The 10,985-nt window shown below is 40.7% G+C and overlaps 1 protein-coding gene across 1 annotated transcript; it reads left to right on the top strand.

Moving 5' to 3' along the window:
- The first annotated feature begins 339 nt into the window (after nt 1–339).
- Nucleotides 340–10,142, top strand: mmadhcb (metabolism of cobalamin associated Db). Its single transcript, XM_003456223.5, has 8 exons — nt 340–498; nt 2,854–2,903; nt 4,117–4,267; nt 4,581–4,798; nt 5,357–5,465; nt 5,587–5,717; nt 8,292–8,378; nt 8,782–10,142. Exons 2-8 carry the CDS (start codon nt 2,895–2,897, stop codon nt 8,974–8,976), a joined length of 900 nt encoding a protein of 299 aa, XP_003456271.1. The 5' UTR covers nt 340–498; nt 2,854–2,894; the 3' UTR covers nt 8,977–10,142.
- The last annotated feature ends 843 nt before the right edge of the window (nt 10,143–10,985 follow it).

The following is a 10,985-nucleotide window of genomic DNA, read 5'->3' on the forward strand; positions in this document are numbered from 1 at the left end:
GAAAAATAGTGAAATAACAATTATCCATCTCAGGATAGGTCATACAGGTCTTAATAAAACACTACAGCTAATAGTGTGGCCACTGCAAAAAACTGGAATCTGTTCAGCATGTACTGTTAGAAAGCCGGGCTTGTGTCCAGGACAGGAAGGCGCTAATAGGAGGAGCTGAAGGTTACATTAGAAACCCTGCTAGGAAAGGCACTGTCTCAAGTCTATGCTGAAAGTTGTGATAAGAACGGGTTTAATACTGCAGAAAGATTGGTCTTTATTGCCAGTTCCTGATCCACACTCCCGTCCAGTAGAGGGCGGTAATGACCCTCTAAGCTCTTTTGAAACTAAAAGAAGCAAGCCCCCCCCCGAGGTCAAGGCGAGGAGTGTTAGTTACCCGGCGTTCATTTGGACACTGTTTTCAAAGGACGAATGTTTTTCTACGACTTTGTGGAACTATACATAGGAACAAACTAACGCAGTCATCTGGTTTGGACGTGTTAACATCATGTAAGTTATGGTCTGCTCTTGTTGTTAGCTTATCAATGGGTGGCGTTTCTTACTAAAATGTATTGGTTGTTATTCCGCTGTGAGGATAAACCGTGTGAAACGTGCTATTGCACTGGGCAGACGTTACAGAGATGTAAACAAGCGCGATCTTTGACTACAGGAGCTAACTGGTTAGATTTGTTTACACATTCTACTCGCCGTGGTCCATCCGAGGATTCGTCATTTTTACCGATCGTTGGCTTCTATGTGCAAATGTGTCTCGGAGTTTGGCGAGATTAAAGGACTCTCTCCATCTCCAGCTCGTGCAAATGCAGATTTCAATCATATCAATATTATCTGCAGACAACAATGAGATTATTCTAATTTAGAAATAAAAAGTTTCTGCTTGATCTCGTACATCCGTGTTTCTGTAACAAATCATGAGCTGACATTTTCCCCACGACACACACCTGAAAAGCTCGACGGTGTGTCGAGTTCACCTGCACACACCTGTTCACTCCGTCAGCCGCTGGTTTAGGAAACACGCCCACGTTTAACATCGGGAGATTTCTGCTCAGTATAACGAAACATCGTCACAAATAATAAAAATATCTTTCTGAAGTAGCTGTAGTGGAATCAAACTTTTATTTTTAAATGACTAAAACATTTTTTATTCTCTTAATCAAAATCCCGGTGCCTTGAACTCTTAGATTTCTTTTTTTAATTTATAAATTAATGTTTGTTTCCCCATATCACCTGGTATAAGTTTAATTTAAAATGATGATTTGTTTTTCACAATAACCATCAGCTGTCTCAGGCTGTCAACAGTTAACATGGATGTGTTTCTCAAATCACGATTGCATCTTACATCCAGTTATTTGAGCAGATCAGTAGCAGAGCTATGCTATTCAGTGGATTTCCATCCATCCATCTTCTTCTGGGGCCAAGTCGTGGGGGCAGCAGCCTAAGCAGAGTAGCCCAGACCTCCCACTCCCCAACCACCTCCTCCAGCTTGTCCAGGGGAACACCAAGGCGTTTCCAGGCCAGCGGAGATATATAACCTCCTCACCCTATCACTAAGGGAGAGGCCAGCCACCCTTTGGAGGAAGCTCATTTCTGCTGTTTGTATCCGAGATCGTGACTATCGGTGAGTGTAGGGACGCTTTGCTTTAACACTCAGCTCTCTCTTCACCACGACGGACCGGTACAACGTCCGCATCCCTGCAGCCGCAGCACCAATCCATCTGTTGATCTCCTGCTCCCTTCTCCCATCACTTGTGAACAAGACCACGAGATACTTAAACTCTTCCCTGACCTGGAGTGGGCACTCCACCCTTTTCTGGCTGAGGACCATGGCCTCAGATTTGGAGGTGCCAATTCTCATTCCCACCGCTTCACACTCGGCTGCGAACCGTTCCAGTGCGAGCTGGAGGCCTTCACCTGATGAAGCCAAGAGAACCACATCATCTGTGAAAAGCAGAGATGAGATTCTGAGACCACCCAAGTGAAAGCCTTCTGCAACTTGGTTATGCAAACATGCCTCATCTTTGATTAGGACTGTACTTAACCTCAGAGTGGCTTATATGATTCATACATAATTTCCGTAATCCTTAAGTATTCTGATTCAAAAAGACTAGATGAGATTTAAGTGAAGTGAAGCGCAGGATGGAAACAGACCAAAAGTTAATTATTGAATCTCTTTGGAATAATTTGTTCCCAGTCATTTATTTTATTTTATGCCTTTTTTTAAATGTATGTCTTAGTTTATTCGTAAAGGGAGCGTCACATAAAAACCCTGGCAGCTGTGTCTAATGTTTTGAAGGTGAAACTGCTAACACCGGGTCAGAATGACTCTTTGTGCAGCTGTGTCACAGGTTCATCTAGTCAGACTGTCACACTGGTGTAGCGTGGCTCACTGGACTAACATCCACTCTGAGTGCCCGTAATATAAAGTGTATGATGAAGCTGTAAGGCTGAGCATCCCCAAATCATCACTGTTCCTTATCAAGAACAGCAACATTCATCAACCGTTTAAACGTGGGTGAAATTCTGAACAAGCAGCAGTGCAGTTACCTGCATCGTTCTGTGTTGTAGCATGACAGTGTCATCAGGTGAACTCACACGCTCTTTCTTTTTGTTAAAAAACGTGCTTTTTGGTTTTTAACTTGACACAACAGTCTGACACATTTCCTGGTTTGTCAGTAAGTCTACAACACACTTGTTTGTACTGTCACCAGTTAATCTGTGACACCAGTTAATCTGAAACACCAGTCTTAGTACCTCAGACATGAGAGAGGATTAAAGTCGTAGAGTGTTTCTTCTGTGATGAATGTGTTTGGAAATGTTTCCTGATGACACAGTCTTGGACTCTTACAGAGACTTCACTGGATACTGCAGATAATCAGAAGCACGCTAGGATGACCAGTGTAAGTATGTCAAACAACAGTTTGTAATGTTCTCATCTTATTCTGATGTTAATGCTCTGCAGTTCACCATCACAGAGCACCACTGTAAACACTGGATCTTTTTTTTTACACATCAATGATGTGAAATATTTTTTCCTGGATTTTTACATTCTTTTTTGCATAGTTCTCACATTTACATGTTTTATATACAAACATCTGTTGTAATATTAAATGACCCGAGTAAATACAAAATTTAATTGGGGTATTGTCATCAACCTGCCGGGTGGACGGGCTAGTGTGTGAATGCGATAACTCGAGAACGAGGTGATGTAGGGAGCTTCAGTTTGATGCCATACCACCTCTGTTTGTTTTCAAATAAACCTAATAACTGGTTGGGCCACCTTGAGCTGCAGTCAAGTGTTTGCAATAAATGGCGATTAATGTTTGAGACACTTTGCAGAATTATTTTAACTCGGCAACTTTTGAGGGTTTTCCAGCATGAATGGCCTGTTTAACATCATGCCACAGCATCTTAATCAGATTTAAATCTCGACTTTGTCTAAGCCACCTCAGTTTTTTTATTTATTTTTATTCATTTATTAGAGTGGGAATTTTTCAGGTCATTGTCCTGCTGCATAACCCAAGTGTGCTTGAGCTATAGGGCACAAACTTATGGCTGGACTTAATCCTTTAGGTTTTTTTTAGCTAAGAGCAAAATTCATGGGTCCGTCAATTAACACTACCACCACCATGTTTGACTGTTGATATGTTCTTTCTGTTCTCTATATGTAATGAGACTCAAACCTTCCAAAAGGTTAAACTTTTGCCTCGTCAATGCACCCAGTGTAATGGAGAAACGTGAGACGTGTTCTTTTTTATCCAACAGTGGTTTTTCCTTTGGGACTCTCATGTCACTTTTGCCCAGTGTCTTTTTTCATTGTTGAAACTGTGACTTGAGGCAAATGAAGCCTGCAGTTCTTTCGATGTTGTTCTGGGTTTCTTTACGTCCTCGATGAGTCATTGATCACTCCTGGAAAAACTGTGTTAGAGTCCCAAATCCTTTGTATCCCTTTCCAAACTGACAGATGTCAGTGATGAAGCTGGAAACCTTTGACCATTCAGACCTTTGGTGGTGTTTCAGGTGTCTGAGTTCAGCATTGTTATTGTTGAAGTTTGCTTTGTGTATTGTTGTACCTGAGAGACTGTCATTTACAGTTGTACTGTTTGTTTGCAGGTGCAGGTGCTTTGCAGCAGAAGCAGGTTGGTAAGTTACCTTCCAGGGCTCCATGTGTTGGTGTATCGTGTGGCTGGAGGCAGAGCCTTCACTGCTGCTGATTCTTCAGGCTTAAAGGAGCCCGCTTTGGCCAGTGCTCCCTCTGCTAAAGGTATGACCTTATTTTAAGTTTATACATTTGAACATTAATTAACTATAACTTTAACAGACACATTTTTCTAGTCAGTAATTTAATCTAATGCATCTTATGTATAGGTTAGGTATTGGGCATAGACCTAATAGCACAAAATAAATTGAGATCTACGAAGGTTGAAACTGAGTTTAAAAGGCAACAGTAGAACTGAGCTGTTACCTTAGACTGTGATGCAGTGATACTGGTGTTGACCAAAATGTGTAAGATCTTATTTCTTTGTGTAACCTCTGTTTGTGTGCATGCTACTTTTCTTTGTTATGTTGTGCTTAAGGACTGCAGACGCTACGGCCTGATGAGATGATGGGGCCGTTCGGGCCCCAGGACCAGCGCTTCCTGCTGCCCGGTAATGTGGGCTTTGACTGCCAGCTGGAAGGAGAGACAGAGCAACAGAAGAGCCTGACAGACAAGATGCTACCAGATGTGTTGTCTGCTCCATCCTGCTATGAGAAGCACGAGTGGCTTCTAGCCCCGTCTGTTGGAGAGCTCTCTGTAAGTCCAATAAGAACCTTATGAATGTTTTTTTTTAATGTTTATTATTACTACCAATGCTAATCTTGCTACTAATTTCAGAAACACTGATGCAATTCAATAAATGTCAGAGGAATTTTATGTTGAAGTATATATAGATTATCCATAAAAAAATCATATGCATTTTTTATCAGTCAAAAATGAACTTTTCATTGGAGTGTGGTGTGCACTTAGTGGTGCTAACAAGTAGCATATCAAATAAAGTAAAGAGTAAAGACAGCTATTGTTCAGAGTGCTTAAACAGCAGGCAGGAGTGCAGGAGGAGCAGCAAGGCCAGATGCTAAGTACGTTTCCCTGTACATGGTACTTGTAACGTAGCCAATCATCGTGGGTGTGATATGATTCATGCAGCCAGACCTTCAGCATCTGTCTGAATATTTTAGAATGAAGAGACATTAAAACAATGTAAGCTGTAACTGTATCCAGGTTTTGTGTCATTGGCGTTGTTGCTCATATGCTGAGAATGGTGACATTTGCGTTTCTGACAGCTGTGTGCACATGTGTGTGTTTCTTTCTTAGAACAAGGGCGATCCTGCGTCCTCTGACAAAGTCAGCACAGCTGAACATTACTTTGACAACTCGAGAGTAGAGTGTGCCACACAGGCATGTCCTGAACTCTTAAAGAAAGGTACATCGCTGTAACTGCATCCTTCATGTATTATTTTTCAGCCTTGCATAACTTTGAAATTGCTTGTATTTCTCATGAGAAACAGTCTAATCCGAGTGTTTCCTAACTATATGATAAACAGATTTCCAGTCAATGTTTCCTGAAGCTCCATCCTGTGGTATGATGGTTGTCACGGTTACCCAGAAGACACAGAACGATATGGCGTCATGGTCTGCTGAGGTGGAAGATGAGAGAGAGCAGATGCTTGACAAGGTTAAATGCTGTCTGTAGAACAGTTACGCTGTTTTACATGTCTTACACTATAATAATACATCTCAGGGTTTCTCCCTGCATTACCACAGCAAGGACTCAGAATAAATAAATGTAACTGTTATTCCAGTTATTTTACCACAGCTAAGCACTGCAAATAATCGAGGTCTATAAAAGAAATGCTGATGATGAGCTGAAGATTTTATTAGAAAAGTTGTCCGCCTCTGGAGAACTACAGAAACAGTGCATTATATGAGATGTTACTAATGTAAAAACATTAGTAACATCTCATACAACTAATATAATGACAAAGCTGAGAAGAAACTGCTGTGTGAATGTTTTAAACAAACAGAATCTGGACATTTATAACAAGCTTGAAAGTCAGTATTTTATATGACACCAAACCAGAACTTTAACATTAAGATTCATGGCTCCATATTATCTGTAGACACAGCACTGGTTCATGTCTTGAGTGAGGTCTCGAGTTATGCTTGAATAATCACCAAATGGGGAAAAAAACATCTGATTTAATCAACTTTGGCAAAAAATTTGTTGCAATCACAGAAAATATCAAGTTTAAATGAGACATTAAAACATTTTTAATTTTAATACTAAAAATATCAAAAGAGATTATGTGAAAAAGAACTGATGACAATAGTGCCTGTTAATCATTTGTTGACAGTCCTTCTGGTATTTAATGCTTTTATTTTCAGTCATTTCCTTTTCAACAGCTCATATTAGACATTAATATTTTATCTAGTAATCTTATTCTCTAATTATTTATTTCAATAATATGACACTTTAAAAATATAGATGATTAAATAAATAAAACTACAATAAAATCAGTTTATGTATTGAGTAATAAATCTGTTTCTCTAACAGCAAAGAGAAACAGGAAACAGTGAGTGTGCACACGCTTACATTACAAACACAAGGAAAAAAACCCTCTGCCAAGGTGACTTTCTCTCTGGGCAGTGCTTCCTCCATTACGTTGTATGGGGTCGTGTCTGTCACCATATTAGAAAACACTGTTACCGCCCACTACACCAAACAAAGGTTTATCAGATTTTATTTAAAAGGTTTTAAGCTGTTGTGTTTACAGACTGAATGATGAGAGGTTAGAAAGAGGTGTTTAGAAGCTTTTTCAACTGCTGTCTTCATGGCCAATAGCTGAAGGTGAAAAAGGACCAGTGTGTCCTACTGTGACACATGTGACATGCATGTTTGTTTGGTAACTTTTAGAATAGACTGGGATTATCTCTGTGTCATCCAAAAAAAGAGGGGGGGGATTCTGCATACGTGGTAAAATACAGTTGGCTGTCCAACACGTTTCCTGGATCCGACTGACTTGCAGATGTTCACTTGGCTCAAGTCTGAAGAAACTGTGGTCCACGTACCTCGGATGGTATGGCCTTGGATTGGACTGAGCTGCCCGGATCACTGCAGCATGTTCCGCTGCTACATGCACGTCTGCAGGTCTCTGCTCCTGCTCAGTGTCTGCACTGAATCCCACTCCATCTGTGTGTGACTTCTTGCAGGATACTTGTGTGGAACCTGCTTCTTGATTCAAGCAGCAGACTTGAACTGTTCCTTAAGAGCAGGTTCGGGTAACTGCATCAATCACTCCACAGGATGTCCTCTTCATATGAGAGCTTTGCTTACAATGCGTGAAGCAAACACAGTGGCAGAGAGGCCGGCTTCACCAAAGCTAATTTATCACATCATGTAATGCTGTGTCATAGATGGTAAAGTTATGTAAGTTAGTGTTGCTTTCTAAAAACAAAGGCAGAGGCTTGCAGCTCAGGCAGAGAGGAGTCCCTGTAGGTCCATACACAGCACCGTTGCTGTTGTTCATGCAGTCTCACGTGGCAGCACTGACCTTCCCTCGGGTGGAAGACACGGATTGAATTCTGTGAAAACGTTCCTAGCTGGATCTCTGGTCTGCAGAGATGTACACTATACACACCATGAAGGTGACTCCTGGATTAACAGATATGCTCCCGATGAAGAACACCTGCAGCAGTCTAGCTCTGATATTCTCTCCCGGCCCTCATCCTTACGGTCTCTAGCTTCTCTGGACTTCTTCTCCTTGCCCCATTTCACAAACACTGCTTAATGCTGAGGGTCCACAGGAGATTCATTCAGTGGCTCTCTTAATTCTTTTACCGCCTACATCACGGGAACAAACGATTGATGCCGACCTCCTTGATGCATGTGCTTTTGTTTGTCGCCACCTCACACTGCTCACCTCCACAAACTGTCCTTTGAGTTCTGCTGCTTGTTGGCAGTGCCACAGCTGCCTCCTGACAAATCACAGACTGGCATTACATCCATACACCTCTAATTTCCTCTTCCAAACAAAGAGAGGGCAGGGCACTGGGGCCTGAGGCAAGTGCAATAAATATATTTTCATTGGTCTTTTCTCATGTCTGAGAGCAGATGTAGTAAAAAGTGAAAATGAAACAGACTTTTTAAAAAATAAACATTTAATTTCATTGAGGAAGGGGAGAAGAAACTTTATTATTTATTTTACAGTAATTAATGAAGTAATTAATGATTGTGGTGTCTGCTGTGTAGTTTGTTGCAGGTGCACGGGACATCTGCTGTGCGCTGCAGAGAGAAGGATTCTGGGCAGACTTCATCGACCCATCATCAGGCCTCGCTGTAAGATGTCTCTGACTCTGCCTGTCAGCAACTGTTCAGTGTTTTTATGATATTGGCCTTGGTGCTTTCTGGCTTGTTGCACAGCCATTCAGCTGCAGCATAACAAACCTTCAAAGTAACTGTGCCTGGGCTGGTATTTAAGGGTGATTCATTGTGGCAGTGGGGTGTGTATGAGAAATGTACATTTCTGCAGAAGAAAACTGGTGAAAGTTTGTTTGGAAGCTGTAATGTTGGCAGGACAAACATGTGCAGACAGTGGTGTGCAACTGCAACTCCCCACCCGACACACACACACACACACACACACACACACACACACTGTAGATAGGGAATATTGTTGCTTTTCAGGAGATGGTCTTGATTGGATAACCGTCTCATATTTGTGTCCCTTCTTATTTCTCAGTACTTTGGCCCGTACACCAACAACACACTGTATGAGACAGATGACAGATACCGTCACCTGGGCTTTCAGATTGAGGACCTGGGCTGCTGCAAAGTGATCCGACACTCGTTGTGGGGGACACATGCTTTTGTAGGGACAATATTCACCAGCGCACCACCTGATACTCCTGCTATGAAGACGTTGCAGGGTAGATGAACACAGGCTCTGGGATACTGACTGTAACATGTCTCTCCACTAACAGAGTGGTTGGTGGTTTTGACCATATCTGTAATCATATTAAGGCTTAAATAATGCTGACACCACAATAAAGCTTGTGAATGTTTTGCCTTTGAAATTAGTTTGTTTGAATGACACATTCTATAAATGAATAACCCTTAGATTAATTACCTTAGCTGCCCTTTTAAAAACAGTTGTGTTAAACCATGTTTGCACTGCTTACTAGAGTTTGAAGATTGTGCACTGCTGCACAAAGAGACAAGTTCTCAGTTTTCCGGTCTATCAGCCTCCCTTATTCTTAAGAAAAACACGAGCATCCTCAGTGAGAAAAGACCTCGTTTTACAGTTGGTGTTAAACTCCTTTCTAATCATTGAAAATACTTTAGAATCATCACTGGACATACTTATTGATCCCACCATGAGCCATGTTGTTCTTTTGGCAGGGACACGCTTTCACCTGAAGTGCTCACAATCTTGAAAAATGAAATTGGGGAATAAAATGTGCTGAAATATTGACATAAGTAAAGGTAGAATTAGTTTAACAAAGATGTTATGCAAAATGATGAGTGATTTTAGATAAATGCCCACACTGCCCTTTTCAGGGCAGTGTGTATTTTAGCAGGCTGCTCCCATGATTAACGAACACCAGATATATTTACATTTATTTTTAGTTTTGTATTAGTTTATGTATTTTTAGGTTCTATTGCTTGAAAATGTTTGATTTCAGTTTGTTTGTTTATTAGTTTGTATTTCAGTTTTTTTCCCTTTTATAATATGGAGGGTATTTTTCTGGATCAGGTTTTAGGACGTTCACAGTACAGGCTAACCAGCCACTTTATTAGATACCACCTGTTCAACTCTGACATATATCTGATGTGTGTGTTCATGAGCTGCTGATCTGCTGTTGCCCAGGCTACAGAGAACAGTCTGAAAGAGAACATTTCCAGTGAGGAGCGGCTCTCTGGGAGAAAATGTCTTGTTGGTATCAAAGGAGGACGCCCAGAGTGCTTCAAGCTGCTAGGAAAGTAACAGTAACTGAAATATCTACTTATTGAAACCAAGTACTGATGGCTAAATGAAGCTTGTATTTAAAAAAAGCTTCATTACGCGAAGCTTTTCAACACAGCTCTCTTTGGTGACATCTAGTGGCCGATAATATGAAGAGCAGCTTGAATACAAATTAAAATGAACTGCTTTATTATGATTGCCCGTCCTACAGAGCTGACAGCTTCACTTAAATCTCACGTGACATGTCTGTGTCATACCGGACTACCGCTGTGGTGCTTTGAATGTGAATATTTTTGGGTGAAAATCTGTTCTGTCTATTTGATTCATAAATAATTTTAATGAATAAACTTTTCTGGTTTAAACATGTCATGCTGTGTCCCCCTTTGCTTGTGACTGCTTGATGTTTTGTATCAATAGATAAAAAATTACATAATATATAATATTTTACAACACAATCTTATACTAGGTTGGGAGCAGGGACAAATGCCCCCTGCTGTAAAGCCTCCCCGAACTGCCCCTCCAACTTTTATGTCCTTAAAATACGTGTAAAAACTAATTTCTTGTTTGTCCTAACGCTTTGTTTTGGGGTTTTTTGTTTGTTTTTTAGAAGAGAAAATGGTAGAATTCATAGTTTTACATTGTTTTTGTGGCTATTTTGTTGATTCCATTTCCATGTAGGGGATTTTCACATACTTCACTGAAGAGGTGTGTGCCACCCTGGCTAGACCTCTTGCTCCTCTTTTGCCCCCTCATGTAAAATTTTCTACATCCCCACAATTTTCTAGATCCGCCACTATTTAACCAGTGGACAGGCAGGTTTATATGTATATATATATATATATGTATATATATGTATATATATATATATAATTATAACTATGTGGGTTTTAGACCTGGGCTTAGAATTATCTGTTCTAGGCTAGATGGGTCACTATAAGATATAAACTGATAACTTGGCCGGATGGTTTTTAGAGATATGT

This window comes from Oreochromis niloticus, linkage group LG16 (assembly GCF_001858045.2).
Source record: "Oreochromis niloticus isolate F11D_XX linkage group LG16, O_niloticus_UMD_NMBU, whole genome shotgun sequence".
NCBI lineage: Eukaryota > Metazoa > Chordata > Actinopteri > Cichliformes > Cichlidae > Oreochromis > Oreochromis niloticus.